This window comes from Falco biarmicus, chromosome 19 (genome assembly GCF_023638135.1).
Source record: "Falco biarmicus isolate bFalBia1 chromosome 19, bFalBia1.pri, whole genome shotgun sequence".
Taxonomy (NCBI): Eukaryota; Metazoa; Chordata; class Aves; order Falconiformes; family Falconidae; genus Falco; species Falco biarmicus.
Window position 1 is genome coordinate 2,103,380 of NC_079306.1, and position 22,814 is coordinate 2,126,193.

The 22,814-nt window shown below is 57.3% G+C and overlaps 1 protein-coding gene across 1 annotated transcript; it reads right to left on the reverse strand.

The window, feature by feature from the left end:
• Positions 1-1,277: 1,277 nt before the first annotated feature.
• On the reverse strand, positions 1,278-22,785 carry RNF41 (ring finger protein 41). Its single transcript, XM_056321934.1, has 8 exons — positions 22,634-22,785; positions 20,229-20,409; positions 17,291-17,475; positions 7,888-8,000; positions 4,722-4,993; positions 3,754-3,889; positions 3,399-3,502; positions 1,278-2,910 (listed from the first exon to the last, which is right to left on the reverse strand). Exons 4-8 carry the CDS (start codon positions 7,975-7,977, stop codon positions 2,559-2,561), a joined length of 954 nt encoding a protein of 317 aa, XP_056177909.1. The 5' UTR covers positions 7,978-8,000; positions 17,291-17,475; positions 20,229-20,409; positions 22,634-22,785; the 3' UTR covers positions 1,278-2,558.
• Positions 22,786-22,814: the final 29 nt, after the last annotated feature.

Here is a 22,814-nt window from a genome sequence, read left to right on the forward strand (position 1 = left end):
CGGGGCACGCGCGGGGGTGTTCCGACCCCCGTAGCTATTTTAACGGCGGGAGCAGCGGGGCTGGGGGGCGGGCGCAGTCCTGTTGGGGGATCACGTCAAGGGGGTTGCAGAGCCGGGAACAGCGGCTGGAGCCCCCCCGGGACCCTCAACAGACCCCACCCCCCCGGGACCCCCGTGGCCGGCCCGACCCTCCCAGGGGGGGTCGCGGCAGCAGCGCCTGGGAAAGGCGGGGATTGATCACAGGGCACAAAGAGCCAGAGGGACCCCGGGGCCAACGCGTGGCCCCCCCGGGAGGGGGAGGTCCCCCCAAAACCCCCAGGATTACGAGGACCCCCTGAAAACACCTGGATGGGGAAGACCCCCTATCAAACCCCCAGAATAAGGAGGACCCCCTCAAAACTCCCAGATGGGGAAGACCCCCCTCAAACCCCATGGGATGTGGAGGATCCCCCCCAAACCCCCAGGATTAGGAGGCCCCCCTCAAAACTCCTGATGGGGAAGACCCCTCTCAACCCCCCTGGGATGGGGACAGTCCCCTCAAATGTCCCAGATGGGGGAAGACCCCCCTCAAACCCCCTGGGATGGGGAGGATCCCCCAAACCCCAGGATTAGGAGGACCTCCCCAAAACCTCCAGATGGGGAAGACACACACCACCCCACCCCCCAAACCCCCTGGGACGGAAAGGATCCCCTCAACCCCCCCCGGGATTAGGAGGACCCCCTCAAAAACTCCCAGATGGGTAAGACCCTCCTCAAACCCCCTGGGATAGGGACGATCCCCTCAAACCCCCCGAGATTAGGAGGACCCCCTCAAATCTCCTGATAGGGAAGACCCCCCCTCTCCAAACCCCCTGAGATGGGGAAGACACCCCCCCCCCCCCCCAAACCCCCTGGGATGGAGAGAATCCCCCCAAAACCCCCAAATGAGGAAGAGCCCCCTCAAACCCCGAGATGGGGAAGACACCTACCCCCCCCAACCCCCTGGGATGGAGAGAATCCCCCCAAAACCCCCAAGTGAGGAAAACACCCCCCCTCAAACCCCCTGGGAGCGGGAGGCTTGCCTCAAATCTCCCAGCTGGTGAAGACCCCCCCCTCAAACCCCCCGGGATGGGGAAGACCTTCTCAAATCCCCTGGCTGGAGGAGGACCCCCCCAAGCTCCCTGGGATGGGGAAGAGCCCCCCCCAACCCCCCGTATTTTTCACAGGGGACTGGACCCCCTTTGTCAGACGACCCCGTATCCTTCTTGGCACAAACCCCCAAGGCGCCGAGACCCCCCTAAAGCAACCAGAACGCTGTTTATTGATCACTTCGATCCCGGCCTCCCGCCAGCCCCACCGGGCACCGGCCCGAGCCGCAGCCAGATCCCAGCGGTACAGGCACCGGAGGAGAAAGTACTGTAAAAAAACAATTAAACAAATGCAAATAAATTAAGTTCCCAACAAGTAAACGTAACCAGGTTCTGAGGTGCCTGTCCATGGTACTTCAAAAATAAAATAAAAAGGGGGGTGGAGGAGGCGGTGGGAAATAAGAAAAGGCCAAAAAAGAAAAAAAAGAAAAAAAAAAAAAAGACAATAAAATAATTAAAAAAAAAAGACAATAAAAAATACAGAACACAATCATGAGGGTCTGGAAAAGGACCACCAGTAACAGCAGAGAAAGCGGAGCCAAACGCTGGCAAACACGGAGCAGGATGGTGTCTTGGGGGACAGTGGGAGACACCCAGGGGGGCTGCAAGCTGGGGGGCGAGTGGGGGGGGTCCGGCCTCTCCCGGGGAGGAGAGGGGCTGGGGCATGCAAGGAGAGAGGGGTCCGAGGGCGGCGGGGTGCCGTGCCAGCCTGGGCCCCCCATGCCCCCTCGGTGGGTGCCGGGGGGCTCGGCCACGGCTGGTTTGGCTCCAGGGGGGAAACCAGGCTCGGGCACGGCGCTGGGGGCGATGCTGACGGTGCCCCCTTTGGGGACACCCCTGGCCAAGCCCCTTCCCCAGCCCCCCGGATGGGGGGAGCCGACCCCGCTGCTGCCGTGGGGCACGGTCGGAGGTGAGGCTGGGGGAGCCAGCGGCAGAGACACCAGAGAGCGAGGCAGAAAATCCAGAGGAAGCCCAGGGAGGAGGATTCGGCCACCGGAGAGGCGAGAGCTGCCGGGGGGTCGGTCCATGGCAAGAGCCGAGCTGGGCCTTTGGGTCCGGGCGGGAGCAGTAGCTCTGGGAGAGGCACCAGCACCAAAAGGCAGGATGGGTCCAGGAGTCTGGCAGTGCATGTGGAGCGCTTGCTCCTTCTCTCCTTTGAAAAGACATCGAACGGGGAAGCTGATCTGCAAGGGGCAAACGTGGAGGGGGCTGCAGTGTGTGCCCACCGCTGGGCCGAGTGTGTGAGGAGTATTTACCGGAGGCATTTAATCATTTCAGCCGGGAAGCGAGAGGTTCGAGGGAGCAGCGCCCTAAAAACACCACGTCAGCGACTGGGGGAACAGCAGCTTTGACCGGCTCCCCCCAGCCTCCACCTCTGCACCTTCCCCCTCCTCTCCCTCGTCAGCACGAAGCGTTGCTCTTCCCAAATCCTTAAATTTCCTCCACTCCGTGTGCAAATATCATCACCAGTCCCGGCTCTAGCACCATGTCCTCGCCCATGTGCTGGTTTTCGCAGGCCATCACCACCACGGCTTGCTTGCCGGGGATGCGCTTGGCCACATAGTTCTCGTAGTACCGCCGGTTCATCTGGCGCGTCTCCAGCGTGGCCAGCCCCTGCGGCCAGTTCCGCTCGTGAGCGTTCTCGATCAGCTCGTTGATGATGGACGTGGGGCAGCCGCTCTCCACCAGCGAGCGCTTGATGACGGCCTGCAGCACCGCGTCCGGCGTGGAGATCATCCCGCCCCACCGCGTCACCCGGGCCGGTTGCAGGGAGTTGACCCACCTGGTGATGGACACGGGGACAAAGAGGTCAGTGCCGTGTGGTGGCTCCCACCAAAATCGGGGAAGTGCTCCGTGCTCGGGAGCCAGGCTGGATGGGGAATGCCTCCTTTTCCCCGCCTCCCTCCACTGTTTCACCCCCACAAGACCCGGCTGCGGTGTTCAGCTCTGCTACGCACGGAAGGGACGGGATGAGAAGCTGCTTCCTCCGGCCTTTCTCAGAAGGAGGAAGGAATCTGGCAGCTTCCTGCTCCCGGGCAGGATGCAGGTGGAAAACTAAAAATGCTCCCAAGCCATCGTGCAAGCAGCTCACGCGCCACTCCCCAGCACAAACACCCCGCAACTACCTGCCCCTGCGCTTCTGCAAAGCATTTTCTGCTCAAACCGCGCCTCCGCCTCGGAAGGCACTTCACCCCCTCTCGGCCTATCCCACCCCAACGAAGCTGGAAGCCCCCCAGCTCCTCCCCGAGCAGCGCGAGAACCAGCACGTACTCCAGGATTTCATTGTACTCGATGGTCTCCTCCAGGTTCTGCAGGTTGGGGTTGACGCTGCGGATGGCGCGCATGTAGGCCTTCAGCAGCTGGATGTCCCTTTTCTGCAAGAGGCAGGACACAGCAGCGTTGGCACAAAGGGCTCAGCACCGTGGCTGCACGTCGCAAGGCTAGAGCCCACCACGTCCCTGCTGCCCGCTGGCTCAGCCACCATCCCAGCGGCTGGATGAGGTGCTGAGCAGCAGCAGAGCCCCAACCGTGCTCAGCTGGGGCAGCTCCGCAGCCGTTTTCTTCATCCACAAAACTTTTGGGGGGCCCAAGCAGGCGAGCCGGCCCCTCGCGCGCACGGACCCACCTGCTCGGCCAGCTGATGCTTGTGCTCTGCCGAGGTCTTCTCCAGCTCGGCGATTCTCGTCTGCTGCTGCTGCACCACGGATCGTAAATGCTTGATGCAGTTGTGGTTTGGCAGCTCATCTTTGGGCATTTCCAAGCTGCGGAGCGTTACAAAAAAAAAAAAAAAAGAAAAAAAAAAAAAAAGGTGGGAGGCCTCACGTTAGGGAAAGTTACACACCAGAGCACTTGGCATAACCACATCAACAGTCTCCACAACAAATCCAGTCCTGGAGGACTTGCCAAGACCCCGGGAAGCCCAGCGCCGCGACCTCCGAGCGGTGTAGGAAAGCCTGATCCCTGCCACGTCTCGTGGCCAAGCCAGATGGTCTGGGGAAGAAACCACCACCAGGTTGGCAAGCAACGGGGATTTTCCTCCTCCAAAGCGCTCGGGGCTCGGAACCAGGTCCCACACTAGGCAGCCCGTGTGGGCCTGATCCAGTCTCTGACTTCATCCGCGGAGATCTGATAGTCTCCAAGCCACCAGTCAGTCACCACCTGGCTGGATGCTTACAGCATGTGAGTGGGAAGGACGTCGACAGCAAGAGCACAGGTGCCAAGGCCAGACCCAGCGCTCCCGGCTTTGGGCAACACTTAGGAGGGAGCAGAGCTCACGCTGGAACTTTTCCCAGGGGGCTGGAGTAGCTCTGGGTGGATTCACAAAGGCTCCAGCACCCCGTTTCCAGCATCCCGTTGACACCTAAGCCCCAGCAACAAGCTGAAGAGCCAGGGGCTTTGAACCAAGTTTAAAAAGAAATGGGGTTGACTATCCTTCCCGAGCCGTTCCGCAGGCCTTCAAAGCCCTGCCACCCCCGGAGCTCTGCACCCAGAGGGCCAAAAGGTGCCAGGCACCCAACCCCGGGTTCCTTCTCCAAGCCCGTGGCCCCTGCTCTGCCCACCCTCCGCGGCAGAGCCCCCCAGGCCATCCTCACACCGCATCCCTGCTCGCAAGTCACCGGGCGCTTGGGATTGTGCTCGCAGTCATTGAGGTGAGACATCAGGTTGTCAAGTCGCACAACCGCCGTACAGCCGAAAACAGCGTTGTCACAAGTGATCTGCAGCTTTGAGAGCATATTACGCATGATCCGCGGGACGGGACGGAGGTGGGCAACCGTCACGACGCTGCGGTCCACGGGGCACGTCTGCTGCTGGGAGAACCACTGGGTGATGCAGGCATTGCAGAAGGCGTGCTCGCAGTGAGGAGCCTGCGGAGGGGCAGAGAACAGCCACGCGTTACTCCCACCCGCCAGCTCACGCCTGGAGGACAACCTTGTCCAGAGAAAAGCTCTCAGCCTTCGGAGGTTCCCGCAGCAGCTACGTGCCGCCTTGGGGGAGGAAAGCAAAGGGAAGAGGCACCTCTGTTACAAAAGCAGGCACGATGCCCACGCAGGGGAACGAGACACCAAAAGGCAGAGCTGTAGAGACCACAGCCGTGCACGGCACCTTCCCCTACAACGCCAGAAGCGCTGCCGCAGCACCATCCTCCCTTCCCTTGGAAAAACAGTCCCCACCTTCGTCCTCCTCCGGTTTTAATTTGTGTGCCCGCCCCACCAAGGTACTTTTCCCCCCAGACACGTGGTCTCTCGTAGGCAGAGCAGCTCCCTGGGACAGGGCACGGACCCCCCAGAGCAGCAGCTCTGCTCTGTCCCAGGTAACGCTGCCTCCTGGAAGGACCTGAGAGGCCAAGACAGATCAGGATTCTAAATTTAAACATTTTTCCAGGGCAGATGAGAACATTACTTCACTGTTATTTACACAGCTGGGCTCTGCTCTTGCGTTCAAGCGCAGCTGAAGGAGTATCAAGATTGGGGATGGGGAGCAGGACAGACGCCAGCTCTTCGGACAACGCTGCGCTTTCTTCCACGGAGCAGAAACTCCAAGTTCCAGGAAGGTCAGACGCGTTCAGGGTTAGCTAAGATGATTTACAAACTGTTCCCTCGGTGCCTTGGACCAGCCGCCAAAGGCAAGCAATGAGTGCAGGGCGTACGCCGAATCAGGATTCACCTTTTCAAGCTACAGGACCATCTCGGGAGCTCGTGCAGCCTCTGCGGTGACGCAGCTCGAGCCGAGCAGCACAGCGTGGTGTCTCCGAGCCCGTGTCAGACACGGCAGCGTGTGCCGGGCTGCGGCACAGCGACAGCCGCTCCTCTCCCTCGTGTTTTCCTCAAGTCCTGCTCTCCCAGGCTTCGGCTCTCCACAGAGCTGGGTCCTCTGCTCCCCTCCTGGCATTTTATCCCTTCGAGCCTGTGCCCACCCTGGCTGAGATTTAGCGATCTGGATATCCCAGCATCACCAAATGCGGACTGGGGATGTGACAGACGATAAATCAAACCCCTTTCACTGGATACTGCGGAGAGGGAGTCACTCCATGCCCAGAACACAGGGACAGGCCCTGGGGAATCTCCATCTGTGGAGATATTCGAATCCTGGGGATGAATACGGCCCCTGAGCCCTCCAAGATGGCACTGGAGGCATCCCTGCTTTGAGCAGGCAGAGGGACCTCACTGGGAGGGAGGAACAAGTTAAAAATCCTCAGAAATTTGCCCCCTTCTAACCAAGGCTTGTGCCCAGCTCTGAGCTCCTGCGGCGCTGGCAGGAGCGGGAGGGCTGGCACACAACCACCAGGCTGCTAAACGCGCTCGAGAAAAGCCTGGGAACAAGGGAGTTTGTGATATCACATTCTCAAAAGGAGATTTAAATAAACCTGCTTAAGCAAGCTGCAACTTCCCCTCTGATTTACGTGATGGCCCATTCATATGTTGACAGATTATTTTCTTTTTTAAAAAAAAAAAATAATCAAAGCTTGTTTGACACAACAGATTAGCGTAGCTGGAAGATGCTAACAACACAATTTTAACTACAATAGATTGTGGTTCCAAACACCCCCAGCCCACCAGCACAGGGAGGGCTGTGGCACACAGCCCCAGCCTCGCCAGGATCCCCACGGAGCAGCTTGCCAGCACGGCACAAATCACAGCTTTTGTGATGCAGTTTATTATTAAGCAATGAAACTGCAATAATTATCCACACATTTCAGATTAGCTCAGTTTTCTTTTAATCCTTTTTACTTCAAATGAAGCTGGATTTATGCAGAGGGTGGCGAGTTACCCAGCCCATGGCTCTGGTGGCATGCAGACCTTGAGGGGAAGGGGCAGGGGGACAAAGTCCCACGCAGAAGGCAGCTCTGCTCCACTCCGGTCAGCACTGGCAAGGGGGCTAAAAGCCCCCTTTTAATTTCCCCCCAAGTAATGGGGCTTTGCAAGACACAGTGACGAATATAGTCCTTCCAGCACCGAGAGGTACAGGGGGGCCGGAGACCACGCAGTGCTCCGGAGGGACGCTGCGCTGGAAGAGCTCGCAGTACCAAACCTCACGGGAGAGCCCCGTCCAACAGCCCTTCTGCTTCACAGGGAGCGGAGGGAGGAGTGGAAGCAGCAGCTCCACATTCCCTGAGCGGCTGCACAAGCTGCAGAGCAAGCTGGAGGATCCAAACAACCCGCCTGTGCCAGGCCCGGGCAGAGCAGCGTGCCGGTACCAGGGCTGTGGTCTGTCCATCCTCCAAGCTACGTGTGGTGGTAGGAGCTGAGCCAGGCTCCCAACAGCGAGTAAAACGGATCAGCTGCGTAGCCTGGAAGCAGCACGTGCGCAGGGAAGCAGAGAGAGTCAAGCAAGCGCAAAGCTGTAAGCAAGGGCCAAGTTTTAGCACAGCTGCTGCCATCTCTGCCTTGGGACACCACCACTGGTAGGCAGCTGCACTGAGCTTTGGCAGAGTTAAGAAGGGAGTAAGAAATGAGAGCGTAAGGGAAACCTGTCGCTACACGAGCTTATTCTTTCCTCCCCCGCCAGGGCATCCTCCAAACCCAGGACTCGAGCTCATCTCCACCAGAACCCCCGCAACCGCAGACTTTTATCCCTGGTGCTGCTGCTTCCTTACCCGTGCTGTTGCCTTAAACCATTAGTAGGAAAGTTAAGAATCCATTGAGCTCACCTAATGCACACGCTGTGTGCGGCGCCCATCATCTGATCAAGACATCTAGAAGTCTGGAGCTGCAATCGGAGGCTTTCAGTAGCCACAGTCAGTGCTCAGACAGAAACCTACCTGAACCGGCTCCTCCAGGACCCCGCTGCAGATGGGGCATATAAGGTCTTCATCAACATCCCCCTGAAAACGTGCTACATCATACCCCATCGCTCATCACTGATGCCAGAACCCTGCGGAGGGAAAAAAAGAACAGCGGTGAGGAGCAGCTGAGCATCCCGTGGTGTCCGGACAGAGCAGATCCCAGCCCTCAGAGCATCCTGGTTCCCAAGTTCCTGCTCTCTCCTCCCAGTGTGACCAGTTGCGGTAGCCGCAGGCACGGCGGGAGCTCACAGCCGAGCGCGGTACGGAGGAGGGTGCTGAGGGAAGCAAACACACCCGCTTGTGTGTGCTGAGCTGCTCCTCCGTTCTGATGCGCTGCCGGCATTGCTTCCTTCCCACGCACGTGGGAGAATCCTGCTGCAGTTCTTCTGCTCGGTGGTTGTTGGGGTTTGGGTTTTGGGGGGGGGGGGGGGGTGTGTGTGAGGGGTGGTTTGCACAGTTGTGTTTGGTTGGGAGAGCCCAGGACCACGCAGGGGCACCGCTGCAGAGCGAGCACAGTCCTGTGGGCTCAGCGGGGGGATGTGCGCCAGCGCCTGGATGAGGACCTCGCTAGAGGGGGGCTCCTGCTCCCAGCACAGAGGGTGCGCAGCACCAAGAACAGCCCCAGGAACGCAGTCCCCCTCCCCCCCCCGCCGAGGACGGCATTCCCAGGGAACCCTGTTCACCAGCTTCTCACGCTGCCTGCCAGGGGCCGACCTTGAGCTCTGCCCCAGCACACACCGGCAGTTACTGGTTCCTTTGCGGCTTGCACTGGGGAGCCAGCTCCTCCTCTTCCCTTCTCACCACCACCAAACTTGGTGATAAACCGCCACAGCCCCACAGACGCACACCGCACTTGACTCCAGATAAAGGAGCCCCCACCCCAAACACAAACAAGGAGCCAGGAGGGGTGTGAGGGCACGCGGACACTGCGTGAGGCTCCAAAGCCACCGGCCACGCCGTGAGGAGACGGCGGCACAGCAGCACTTCCAGCTGCACAAACACCAGGAGCATCGGCTTGCTCTGGAGGGCAGGTAGGAACTGGCCCTGCTGCTGCTCCGCAGCCAGATGTGGCCACACAGCCAGATGTGGCCAGCGGTGCCAAGCTCCTGCACCTCGGCCAAGTTGCCTGCACGATGCCACATATGCCCCGGCCAGCTCTTCGCAGCCCAAGGAGCTTTGGCTCCAGACAGACGTGGCCAGCAGAGCCGACGGGGGGAGCAGCACGGGAGAAGGCGATGGATGGACAGCAAGGGAGGCCGCAGGTAACGCAATCGCTGCACGGTTGGCCTTTGTGACCCTCCTCAAGTCAAAGGGCAGCAGGGACTGACTTTTAATAATTTGCTGGACACTGGAAGTCGGATAATGAATCAGCTCCACACGTACGTGTGGATACTCTGCTACCGCAGAGCGGGCACAGACAGACTCCTCTGACAGAGGCTGGGGAGGGGAAAGTCCCTGTGTCAGAGTTTGCAATTCAGATAACAAGATTAACGGCTGCAGGGAGAAGGGATCTCCAAGAAACTAGTATCGGTTGCTCTTAAACCTTCCCATTGCCTTTGGACACATGCTGCTCTCCTCCACTGGGAAGGGACCCAAATTCCTTCCCATCCCTACAGCAGCCACTCACACTGCAAGTCTCAGCACCTCCAACACATTTAAATCGGGTTCAAACCACCTGGAAGGGCAAACGTGGATGTGGAAGACCCAGCACAACAGCTCCAGGCTGCCAGCAGAGCCACAGCACCCACACAGCCTGCTAGCCCCCACCACAGAGGTGCTTCGCTTTGCTGCTGGGACCATTCCCACCTTCGCTGTCGCTCCACGCTCAGGTTCATGCCCTGGTGTCTCAATGCATCTCCGGATGCGTGAGCAGCTCCACGAACTGCCTGCCCTCTCCTTCTGCTCGGGAGACACAGCACCTACTCCTGCACAGGCACCAGGGTAGCAAAGCGGGCCGGCGCTGGGCACTGCTGCCTCAGAACCACGCTCCCTAGCACCTCTGCTTTGCCTTCTGCATCCAAGCCTCCAAATTCCAGCACCATCCTTTTCCAGCAAACAGCTGGGCAAACCTCTTCGCATCCACCCAGGAAAGAGCCAAGCGGAGGGCAAAAGACGAGCACTGAAAACCAGCCTCGCCATCTGCCAAACAGAAGCCACATCAAACCTTCCTCCAAAAACATTTCAGCACCTGCACAAGTCCCAGTGCCTCCGAGTTCTTCTCCTTCCTCGACCCAGCTGTTTCCCCCTTCTGCCAGAGATCATCAGCGGGGCTCTGCCAGCACACTGAAGCAAGCAGCACCCTGTTGCTATCGCGAAGCAGAAACGGGAGAGCTGAAAGCATCTGCAAATGCTCCAGCGAGATGGAGCTGGCAACCCAATCCTGCTAGATCCAGGGATGAATCAATGATCTGGCCCCGCAGGATACTGGATACATTTCTCCCCGGGCTCAGCAACCTGCAGGATGGCCCCGAAGAGGGTATTGCATCGCTAATACGAGCGAGCCCTACTTGCGCAGCGCTGCTCGGCATGGGCGATGATTCACGGGCTGCAGGGATCCGTCATGTGCTGAACTGAAGCACAAAGGGCTTCGAAAAATACCTTTCCTGAAAGGGCTGGTGGAGGCTCTTGGATACAGTGGGAAGTCGAGCCAAACCATCTGCAACACAGGCAAGACGCAGTACAGGGGAGCAAAGGCTGAGCAGGATCCCAGACAAACCCACTGTTACAGGAAATTACCGCAGGAAACGGCAACCGCCACCTCCAATTATACCCGATTTCAGCAAACGAGCTTCCCCATCCTGTGCAGCTTCCCGACCCCAGCACCATCCCGAGGGTTGGGCAGGGAAAGGGGATAAGCTCGCACAGATCAGAGGCCAGGCACAGAACTGGGGTTTAGCCCAAATTACAGAGAAAAGCTGGGATAAGCCACTTTCCCCCCAGCTTTCCTCGTCATCAGGCTCCTGCCTCATCTTTGTATTTGTAGATTGTCATCTTCTTGGCCTGGGGACTCCGAGTGCCTGCACACTGCTCAACACAGGAGATCTACATAGCAACAAGGGCTGGATGGTATCAGAGAGGATCAGTAATTAACAAGTCAAAAGCGCTTTGACATTCCTACCCTTACCCAAAGCCTCCTCAACATCCACCAGCTCAGACAAAGGTTCCTAATAAGCCCTTGGGGAAGTAGAGGAGAGGGAAGAGGAAGGCAACAACTCACTCCCTAGCGAGGGCAGCCTGTCACATCCCCACGGCAGGGATCCCCCAGCTCCGGAGGGGCCAGCATCCCACCTCAACCCCCAGCTTGTGCTGCTCTTCCACCCTCCCCACAACCCCACCGTTTAAATAAACAAATACGACACCTGAGAGCTAAGGCAGACCCATCGCCATCAGCTTCCCCTACTCTGGTCACAGAACAGTCATTCCTACCTGCACCACGCATTGCAGTTTTGCTCCAAATTTGGGGAAAAAAGGGGTTTCACTCGAGTTGCCTGGCAGGAGCTTACCTCTGCCCTTCAAACGGCCGTGCAGGATCACAGCGAGCAAGGCTGGGGCTCCTCTGACCCAAAGCACATCTGCCCCTCTTTCATCTTAGCAGCAACCACACAGATAAGATTTCCACGGTGTTATTGTGCTGTCTTCCAGCACAATAACTAGCTGTTCCTGCCCTCAGAGGAAAATTCATGGCTGATAAAATTTTTTCTGTTGACAAAAGGGAAATTAATGGCTTCAAAAAGCTCCCCCCCCTCCTTGGGGGGGGGGGAAGCAAAAAAAAAGTATTAAAATGTCTGCATGGGAGCCCATGGATTTGTTCCACAGCCCCCAAAGCACATGTTCACATGTTCCCTCCTTTTTGCCACAATATGTTCGAGCTGCTGGATCCCAGACACTCCGGCTGAGCCAAGCTTTCTGCCTGGTTGACTGCTCCAGGCACAGTCTGTGGAGCAAGCCAGCATCTACTGGCTCCAGAGGAGCTCCCCACTCCACCGGCACAGGGAGGCTGATTCATCTGGAGCTCGCAGGGTTGTACTTCCACGCTCCTCCTCACCCACGCAGCCAGCTCTCCTCGGTCAACAGCTGTTTCGGGCTACAAGCACACCTGGGCAAGGATCCAGAGCAACCTGGAAAGGGCCTGGCCCTAGAGAGATTTGCTGGGAAAGCAGCATCTTCCATGAGATCTCACCAGTTCTCACCAGTGCAGAGCTGGCTGTGGGTCCCAGGGCAGGAGCAGACACCTCCACCTGCTTCACGTGCCAGGCTGTCGGGAGACACTGACTCAGCTCCCAGGAGCTGATGAGTACGAGTGTCAGCAATGCGAGCAAGGATCAGCGCAGAGGCAGACACCAGCACGGAAGGGAAATGAGTTTCACCCACACGAACGATGTGCTGGCTACAAACCTCCCCCCCCCAGGCCCCCAGAGCCTGAGGAGGCGAAGGTTTGAAAGAGACACCGACCCACCTCAACCCACACCGCTGCACCAAGCGAACGGGCAGCGGGGACGACTCTGTACTCGCAGCTAGAGCTCACCCAGATAAAGCAACCTGGTCCAAGGCAAACAACAACAACAACAACAACAACAAAAAAAAAACCAGCGAGAACAATGCGATCGTCGGAGCGGAGCCAGCACCTACCTACTAAACACATGGCAAAAAATACGCCTGGAAAAAAATCAGAGCACAATGGTCAGTAGAGCCAAGGACTGGATGATGAGCAGCAACCACCCCAGGGTCTCGTCTTCAAACACAAGGTGTCCAGCTCCTCCCTGGGGACACCAGCCCCTGGCAGCATCTGCCAGCTCTGCTGCCTGCGCTCCTTCTAGCAGCAGATCCACGCAGCCAGCCCCTCTCCTGCGCCAGTATCTGGTGCCAGTTCACTAGGGAAGCCCATCCCTTCTGTGAAAATACAGAAGACCAGACAGAATCCCTTAAAAAAATTAAAAACAAACAAACAAAACAAATCAAACTTAATTAGCCTGTGCTGGAAGTCTCCGGCACCAGGCTTTGCTTGGTTCTCAGGAAAAAAAAAAAAAAAAAAAAAAGACACCATTTTCTCATTAATTCCAATATAAGTGTTGCCAACAGATACTGAGCCGCTTTGCAGCTGGGATAGCTCGGAAGAAACCTGTTCTGTGAGCAATGGTGGTTTTAATAATCTTTCCTAATTTCATCAGCTTTGTGAGCCAAAAGAAATAGAATTAAAACCAGAAAACGAGGGGGAGGGGAGGGAAGGGAGAGAAAACAACATATGGATGCAAGAGGGGCTGTTCTGTAGCAGTTAAAGCCCAGCATGGGAGCCAGGACACCAGCGATCTTCTCACTGGTTTGCACTGTGTGTGTTCTGGGGCACCACGCTTTGTTGTCTCTGTTTCCCTGCTGTGAGTAAATACGGAACATCTCCGGGGTGCTGCACGGTTTCTGAAGCAGCCTCGCTGACATTGGAAAGTTTCCAGCAGGGTGGGGGGGTGGGAAAGTCACCCAAAAACTGGAAAAAAAAAAAAAAAAAAAAAAGTCAGAATTTTGCAGTGACCGGCTACCAGCGCTCAGGACCTGCATCCAGGTAAGCTGGTCTCCACTGCCAGGAGTTCAGATCACACCAAGAAAAGAGGCTTGTCCCACACCGCCGGTGGGACGGCAGAAGACCCGAGACAGCCTGTCACCCTGTGGGCACCCAGGAGGGAGCCCCCCCCTCTGCTGGGGGGCTGGCGTTTGGCTCAAGCGCTTCGCAGAAGGCACCTGCTGGGCTCCAGCACCCCAGCCAGGTGAGGAGGCTGCTCCGCTGGGATCAGGCTGGCGCCAGGACGCAGGCGAAAGGGCTCTGCTCAGCCGGATCACCGGTCCAACGAGCAGACGGAAGGTGGAAGAGTCACCGGTGTTGAAGCTGGGCCCACGTCCGCACCTCGCGGCTTTAAAGCAGCTCCCGACTGACCTGACACGGTGCAAGTTTCACAGGAAACCCCTCAGGTCAGCAGCCAGGGCTGGCTCTGGTGACAGCAGCCTGTTCCCGTAGGACGGAGAGGATTCACCAGCCCAGCCACAGCGCGCAGAGATGCCACGGTCTGTCGCTCTCCTGCGAGTGACCCAGTTTGTGCAGCCCAGCTGGCCGGCGGCCGCTGGCCAAGCCTGGGTGGTTACTTGCCTGCCCTCCTGCCAGCACGGCTCGCTACAGCCCCTGGCATCTGACGTCTGGGCACTTTAGAGCACATGCGGCAAACTTGCTGGGCTGCTGCAAGCCACGTCCTCGAGGTGAGCACCCAGCACAGGCCACCCTGCTCCAGGGCTAGAGCCACCCAGCAGCTGTGGGGCACTGGGGACCCATCAGCCAGCGTGAACAGCCCCAGCGTCACCCCAGAAAGGAAGAGCAGGAAGATTAACAAGAACAATATTGAATCCAAACACGCAGCATAATCTAAAGCTGGCTAGAAGCCCCTCTGCCTGACCTAGATGTCCAGCGACCCAGTTTCTAAACACAGGACAGAAACAAGCCCAGTGCCTGTTGTGCATTCCTGGCCGGAGCAGCTCCCCTGCGCTGCCGGCGCTGGCAGGGAACCGAAGCGGGCACTCGCTGGCACAGAGGCCGAGCACAAATCCAAACTTTGCCCTAATCTGGCACTACCAGCTCCCTGCTCAGACACGGGCCCCGTTAGGATTTAACGGCGAGGGAGAGTTGGCACAACATCCACCCCATAGCTTCTCTGGCAACACCAGCAGTGCCACATCCCCCACGGCCCCTCCGTCCGGGGCTGCACACCCGGCAAGGGGCACGGATGGGAGCACCACGGCTGTGCGTTACGGGAGCACGCGGGCAGCGAGGAGAACAAGCGCTGAGCTTCAGGAGACACAGGCGGGGAGCCACCCACCTTCCACACCACGCTCCCCTCACCCCACGGGGCTTCGCCAGCTCGATCGAGCCCCACAGACCTGGCCAGACCCTTCCGAGCGACCGCGTTTACAGCCTTGATGCGCGCCAGACCTTCCTGGCCTTTCTGATCATGACCCTGACTTTGCTGGTACGAAATCACAGCCCGTGCTCACCCGCGTTACGCGCTGCTCGACAGAGTGGATCCGATTGCAAAAGCCAGGAGCAAAATCAAGTGAGGTCCAGAGTCCACCCCACGTGGGTGACCCCCAGCCCCACCGTCCCCACGCTCAGCGCTACCGGCGAGGTCCGGAGGGGTGACGCAGCAGCCGCAGGGTCAGATTCGTGGCATCGCTCTGCCTGTTCCTTTGCTTCTTCCCACTGCGCTCGCACCTGGCTTGCCTGCATGTGTAGCATGAGCCCACATGGTTTACTGGTTTTCCCAGGAATTCCTGCATGCATTTGAGACATCTACAGGCCACAATCTTAAAAAACCGCTGGCGCAGAGGAGAGCGCTGGTCTGCAAGCCAGGCCGGTTGCTTCACCTGCCCGACTTCAGTTTCTCCACCGAGAGTAACCGGTGAAGAGCCGGAGATACAACAAACCAGTTCTGCCTGCATGCACACCACCAGTAACCACCACCTGCTCGGCATATGCATAATTAACCACCCCGCTAATGACACCATGAAGCAGCAGCACTCCCTCCCCACCAAAAAAGAAAATTGATCACTCCGCCAGCCTCAGCTGAAACGTGACTCGTTCGCTCCTCTCCAGCGTTAACGCACAGGGCCTCTAATTGCTGTTGCACATACCCGGGGAAGCAGACAGCAATTTAAAGTAATTTACGCTCCACTCGCAGGAAAAGCCAGCAAAGCAATCCTAACAGCAACTCCAGCTCCGGGGAAGAGCCCAGCAAGCCCCTGCGCTCCGCGATACGGCAGCACGACACGCTCAGGTCTGCACGCAGACCGGCACCGCCGCTCTCCAGCCTCGGACCGAACGACAGCAAGGAGCTGGGTCTGATTGATTTAACCAACGCTAACTACTCTCCTGATTCTTGCTGACTAATCCTTTAAAGGGTTACCACCCGCTTCAACATAATTGGTGAGCTCATGTACTTGTTTTGGAACAATGGTGACAGGAGTTAATTCATTCCTTCTCCAAACCGGGTTTCCTTCAGCAGGAAGAAAACCCGACAGATGCGGCACACTCGCTGCAGTCCCTCCCACACCTGAAATAATCGATATTCCCCCAGGCCTAAAAACTTTCCTTGGGTGGAGGTGTTTCTTCCAAGTGTTTTAACCACCTAGCAGAGACTTCAGGAATGGCTGACTGTAATCCCCAAAGTTTTAGTACAGGCTATTTTGACTCAAGAGGTCACAGGCAAAACACAGAAAAATATTACTCATTATTTGCTAATTAAAAGCCAAAAGCATTGAGAGTAAAAATCTCAACAGCTCTTCCCATAAAGATTTCTCCTCCAGTGTTGATCTTCTGTTTGAAATTAGCCAGGGAACAAAACTTCCCAATGGGAAAAATTAAAAAAAAAAAAAATTCCTTTTTCCAAAAAGCCTTTCACAAGTCAAGGAAGCTTTTGCCCAAGTACATGCAGGCAAACAAGATCACAAGGAAAGCGAGGTTAAACAATCATTCTCGGCTGTATAATAGGAGGAAAACACATCAATCTTGAGGCCCTACCCATGTTAAAGATCTCGTTTCGGTAGCTGGCAGAAGGACAAACAACCTGTTGAGGAGCGCCTATTGCTTAACCCCTGCAGAATCGGGTTAGAGGGCTCTGCCACCCAGCAAAGCCATTCCTTATGCTGGGAATCTCTTCTGGATCACTAAAGCCCGACTGATAGTCCCTGGAACACCCAAGGCATCGTGCCCAACGCTGGCAGCACCTGAATATCCCACGATGTGAAACGACGCCACCAGTACCAAAAAGGCCCAGCCGGTCTGTGGTCTCTCCCCACTGTGACCCAACAACCTCATCCCGTTTCCATATTTTTAATGCATTGAAAGGATTTAAGTGGAAGAGGCTGGGGGCAGAACTGGAAATCAGCCACCACAAGAAAGGAAAGCGCAAAAAAAAAAAAAAACCAAAAAAAACCCCCCTAATCTTTGGGAAGTTCCTTGAGGCGGCTGCTGAAAGCGGAGCGGCTCTCGGCACACCAAGGTGACATCATGCTGTGCTGCCAGTGTCACCTCTGCGCCTACAGAAGCAAAGGATGATCTAACAGGGAGGTGGACAACCCCGAGCGCAGCCGCGGGGCAAGGGCATTATCTCCTTGGACCGGGCAAGGCTCATCTGAAAAAACAGCCAAGCAGCCCAGGCAAAGCTCTGCGGTGCCCCAGCCCTCCTGCCTGCAGCAGAGCCCACTCGCTTGGCACAAGGCAGCTTTTATCCATCCCATCCCCAATTCCACAGCTGGAAAACTGCAAGAGCAGCTCTCTTCCAGAACTGCAGGATGAGTGGGAGCAACATCCACAGAGCAGATGAAACCCCTGCTCCTGCACCCTTACCTTCAGCCCGCAAGGATCGTGACAAGATCTCCCCGGTTGCCACGTCCTTGGTGCTGTGGCAAGTCCCACAGCCCTACGAGGAGGAGGATCCAGAACGGCAGCGGACTGCGAGCCTCTGCAGCGCAACAGAGCAGCTTGGGGAACCAAGTTTGTTGCCGCAGGTTGCTAAGCCATGGCAACAGCTTCTGGGGGGGGAAAATTAAAAAAATAAAAATAAAAATCACACATTGTTTTGGGAACATCGAGGTCTGCTCTTTATTAAGACGTTCTGACAGGGTGGCCTGACCTGGAGCTACTGAGCTGCCCACCCAATTCCTGTCACCTCCCTTCTGTACTTTCTTCTGATCACGGCCTTCCAAAGGTCAGGAATTCCAGCTCCAGCGCCGTGAAGGGGCTTTGATGCCACAGTCAAGACTGCCAAAGGGGTGGAAATAACACACCAAACCCCCCAGATATGCAACAATGCTGGGATAACTGGGAGAAGACTCAAAGGTCAGCACCACTTCCGTGTTGGGGAATGAAACCTTGTGGCCGATTTCCACAAAACAGCATTGTATTTCTCCAAAAATACTTGGACAGGAGGGGGGACGCACTCCTTTGCACGGCTACACCCATGCTTTTGTCTCCTGCCCCGGCTGAGCACCCACCTGCCTTGTGGAGGCTGCTGTCCCCCAGCTGCAGCACCGGGGCAAGACCCTCCCCACGACCTCCCCCTCCAGCACGAGGGCTGCCACTGTCACACGCGGGAGCGGGGTACGCACAGAACCGCAGCCTGCCGAGCCTCAGGTAACCGCACCCCAAGTTTACCAGAAGGGAAACGTTCCAGATCCAGGCAGAGCCACACATTCCTGGTTTTGTTGTGCTACGAGCTTAGAATATTTTTCTAATATCCCCCACTTGCTGCATTTGGACGCTGCAAAGTCTCTTTTATTTTGCTCGCACTCCGGCTGCAACAGCTCCTGCCTACCAGGGACCTGGGCAGGAACCAAGCTCCTGTGACTCGGGGTCCCAGTTCCCATTAAAAACTACTCAAGCCGCCAGCTGCTGAGGCACTGGCTGCCCTCCCCATCTGTTGCCTGAGCTCTGACACATCCCACAAACCCCAGAAATCACGGAGGAATGCGGTGCAGCACGCTGCCGCAGCCCACAGTGTGTCTACAGGCAGATGCAGCAAAACTGGAGGAAGCCACCGACAGCCCAGAGGCAGGAACCCGGGCTGGGGAGCTGCAGGGACACCGGCAGGCTCTGACCGGGATGGGGCCTCGTCCACACGCCAGGCCCACGAGACGTGGTTTTTCTGGAGTGTTCATGGCTACAGATAAGGCAGAGAAGGACGACGAGGGTCTGCAAGGTGGGCTTCCCTTTTTAGATAAGTGGAACAACCCGCTTGTGAACAGCTGGGGCCGTACTGGAATCACACGGCGCAGCTTTACCTGGCTCTGCCAAGCATTTTATTTTCCGGTCTTGTTTCTTAAGGTGTCAAGGCACCAAGAAAATGAAAAGCCTAAATCCGAAATTAAACTATTTTATGGTTGGTGGTTCCCCCCCCCCCCCCTCCCAGAAACAGCAGATGCGAGTCGCAGCCAGCAAAACACCTGAATACGCACACTCGGATAAAGCATCCTGCATCGCCGCTCCGTCCGTAGCCTGTCCCCTCCCAACTCTACCCGCGCCCCCAGCAGTGGAAGCGAAAGGAAATCACGCTGGGCAGCTGATTTAAGCAGGGGCCACCGTGGTGCCCTGGTCCCTGCCGCAGGAAGGCAGACCTGGCAGGCAGGAGGACACCCAGGAGCCTCTGCCCCCACCAGCAGCACCCGAAGAGGTCCCAGCTCCCCGCAGCCCCTCGCTGACACAGCTCAGCAGCCTGGCCCACGTGGGTCGGCCAAGCATCCACGCTCCCGGTCAGACCCACCTTGGATTGCGCTACCGCCGTACCGAGCAAGCCCAGGCTGGCTGCCACGTGGAAATCATAAGGCAAGAAGACCAAAGAGCTTTTTGCCTTCGGTCTAAAGCATTTGGATGCGAGGGATCTCTTTAGACTCAGTGAATAATCCCATCCTCGCAGCAGAACAGCACGGATCCTATTCAGTCAGGAGTGTTTCCTGTTTTCTGCGGCGAGGAGCCCACACAAGCAGCTGGCCAGTCACCAAGGCGACTGATCCGCGAGAAAACACAGGCAGAGACCGCTGAGCAGCGAAACTCGGGCGTGCTTGTACCTTTAGCTCCGTTTGAAGCTCACTTTGCATCGCCTCCAGCTGTCTCTGCTGCCTTTTGGGATGCCTTTCCTGAACTCCAGGCTCATCAGTGGGTTTCGTTAACAAAGCACTTTCCCTGCAAGTCACGGGGAACCTCGCTCTTTCAAGAGTGCTCTGGGAATTCCAGTCTCTGCCCTTCTTCCAGAGCACCGAGTGAAATAAAGAGATAGAGAAATCAGGCAGGGGCAGTTTCTAAGCCAGTTTGGCAGGACTTATGTCAAACCTCTGAAATTTAAGGAAGATCTTGCTATTTCCCTGTAGACATTCATGTACAACAAAGATCCTTTAACGGCTTTAGAGCAAGAGCTGCGTCCTGCACTATGAACCTCCACAGGCTGCAATCTCTAAACGGTGATCTAGGCAAATCTGCTGGGGGAGAGATCAGGCAGTGACCAGCTGGGAGAACAGCCGTACACGTTGCGCTGTCAGCTGCAACAGCGGGGCCGTCAAGACAGAGCCCTTCCTTGTTAACAGAGCAAAACCAAAGATTTCAGATAAACGACTTCAAAGTTATTGGCAGCAGCCAACCGAAAGCCCTGCGAGTGTATATAAAGCAACACCCCAGAAAACTGCTGTTGTAACTCTAACCATTCACGTGTCGGAGGCTCCACGTGCGTGGAGGAAGGATTTAAATGCATCCCCTGTGCACAGATGGATAAAAATTTGAGAGGTGCTTGATTTACCTTCTGTGGCAGAATTCCTCCCTAAGTAGCAAAGAGGCAGGGCTGGGCTGGGTTTACTCTTTTCAGGGAGACGCTCCCAATGGCCCATCTTTTCCCCTTCCTCTTCTACAGTTTAAAATGTCGTTCTTCAAGGGCCAAGAGCCACTGCCACGCAGGAGTCATAAGGTCAGACAGGACAGATCTGGTCATGAGGGGGGGGAAAAAAAAAAAAAAAAAAAAAAAAAGGAAGGAAAGATGAGCATGGTAAAAACGGAGGTGGGAGGCCGTGCCCTGCCCTTCACCCCCTCTCCAGACCCAGATGAAGACACCTTCTCTTCCTCCACACATGAACCCAGGCCTTCCGCCACACAGAAGGGAAACCTGCATTTCCCGAGGAGCCTTTGCAACTCTCCTAAAAAGCAGAATAAACTGTGCAGAACCCCCTGCAACACAAGCCTCCGACGCAGACACACGTTCCCCTGCGGACAAGGGTCCGCAGTTGGTCACGAGACCAGAGAACCACCACCGCACCTCATACTGCTCCTTTCTTTGTCTTCCAACCATGTGAAAAAAAAATAATAAATAAAGGTGAGGCAGAGTAATTTTTTTAATTTAAACAGAAAGAATAAGGGTCCTCCGGAGCCCCTCCAGTCTTGGAGAGCCCTTCACACTTCCCAGCCTCCTCGTCAGGCTGAACACGACCAAGCCAGCGATTTAAACATCACTTGCCTCCCCGTGGCACTTTGCTTCGGGAATTCCGGCCCTCGGCCAGAACTCCGCTTGCCTCACACCCCCACCTCCCTCAGCTGGGGGAAAAGCTCGGACAAGAGGAGCTCCCAGCAGGATTGCTGCAATGCTGGAGTGCCTCGTGCGCAAGGAAAGAAATATTTGCCCAGTAGGTAAAATCTCAGCTTTTAAGTTACGCAATCCTGCTAAAATAGTTTCCCCAAATGCCACCTTAAGATCTTCTGACACAAATCCAAGTTTTTCTTGCAACTCCTCTGCTCGCTCTAGCATTGCAAAAATTGACAGCAGGGAAGCTGGATCTGAAAAGACGTTTTGGTTTCATCTGCTGGTCTCGGCAACAAGGATAAAAGCAGCTCAGAAACACCCCTGGATGTTACCACTGCAACAGAACAAGGCATGAGGACGCCAAGCCCCCAAAAAGCCGCTTTGTCGTTATTGTAACAAAAAAGTTTACCTGATGCTGTTGTATTTTTGTACATTTTTTCATTATCACCTAAAACTGTACGAAAAAAGGCTGAGGCCCTTCTGTAAGACAAGATGCCACTGAGGTCAGGTGCTGACAGTCGAGACAAGCAGCAGGACATAGCCTGCTCTGCAAAACCTCGTCGCAAATAAGCCTTATCCCATTTAATTACCGACTTCCCTCTACTTCCTACCCTCCTCAAACAGGCAGACAGGCTTGTGATGTGCTCTGCAGGTCAGGCCTCCGAGAAGAGGAAGCTGCCTGCGTTCCCCACATTCCTGTGTCAGAAGCGACAGGCGCTCCCCTTCCAGGGCTGCGCAGGGATTCCCCACCCCTCACCCCGGCAGCACCCCCATCCCCAACCTCGCCACGCCAAGCAGCACCCAGAGGCTGCAAGAAATTTGTCATCGGAGCAACTTTCAGCACAATTAAAGTCTTCCCTTCAAAAGCTACTAGGCGAGGAACAGCCGGCGAAGCCCGGGTGTCTTCACGGCGCTGGGTGCTCAGGCGGGACCAGCACCTTCGCAGGCCACAGCGGGTTTTGGGGTTTCACTCCACCTTTGTGGCCACCTTTGGCCAAGCCCCACAAGTGTGTCCGAGCCCACTCGGGTCCTGGCAACCGGGGACACGCGCATTGGGGGAACAGGATGGGGGGGGACACACGACGACGACAGGATGGGAGGAGGGAGGGGGACACGACATGCTGCCGGAGGCCAAAGCCAAGAGATTCTCCTCAGGACGCAGCCGAGGGTGTCAGGGACGGGCTCCCACAGCACACAAAGACCCCGCAGCGCCAGGGCCGTGCCCCCCCCCTCGGGGCTCTTCCCCCCTCCCCACTTCCCCCCACGGCCTGGGGGGTTTCACGCTCACTCCCAAAGCGGTGCCCACCCCCAGCAGCCCTCCCCCCGCCGGAACCGACCTCCACCCTACACAAGCCCCGGAGCACCGGGCTCCCACCAGCCCGGCCCCGGGGGCCACAGGGACCCTCACGGCCCCTCACCGAGACGCCCGACCCCCCTCGGTGCTCCCCACGGCAGCCGCCCCGCCGCATGGCTCCCGGGGCCGCATGTCCCCCCCGCCCCCTAGTGCCCCTAAGGCCGCCTCCAGCCCCAAGGGCCTCCCCCCGCGCCGGGCCCGGCTCCTTCCCCGGGCCGCTCCCCAGCCGGCTCCCGCTCTGGCCCCCCCTCGCCCCACAGCCCCCCCGACCCCCACGTACCGCCTGCCGCCCGGGCCCGGGCCGCTCCGGGACGCCGCGGGGCTGAGGGGCGGCCGCGGCCTCCACCGCCTCCCCCCGCCCGGCCCCCGCCGCGCTGCTACCGCAACCCCCGCCCCGCCGGAAGCTCCCGCCCCGCCGCGGCCGGAAGCGGCGCTCTGGCCGTCGAGAGGCGCCGAGGAGC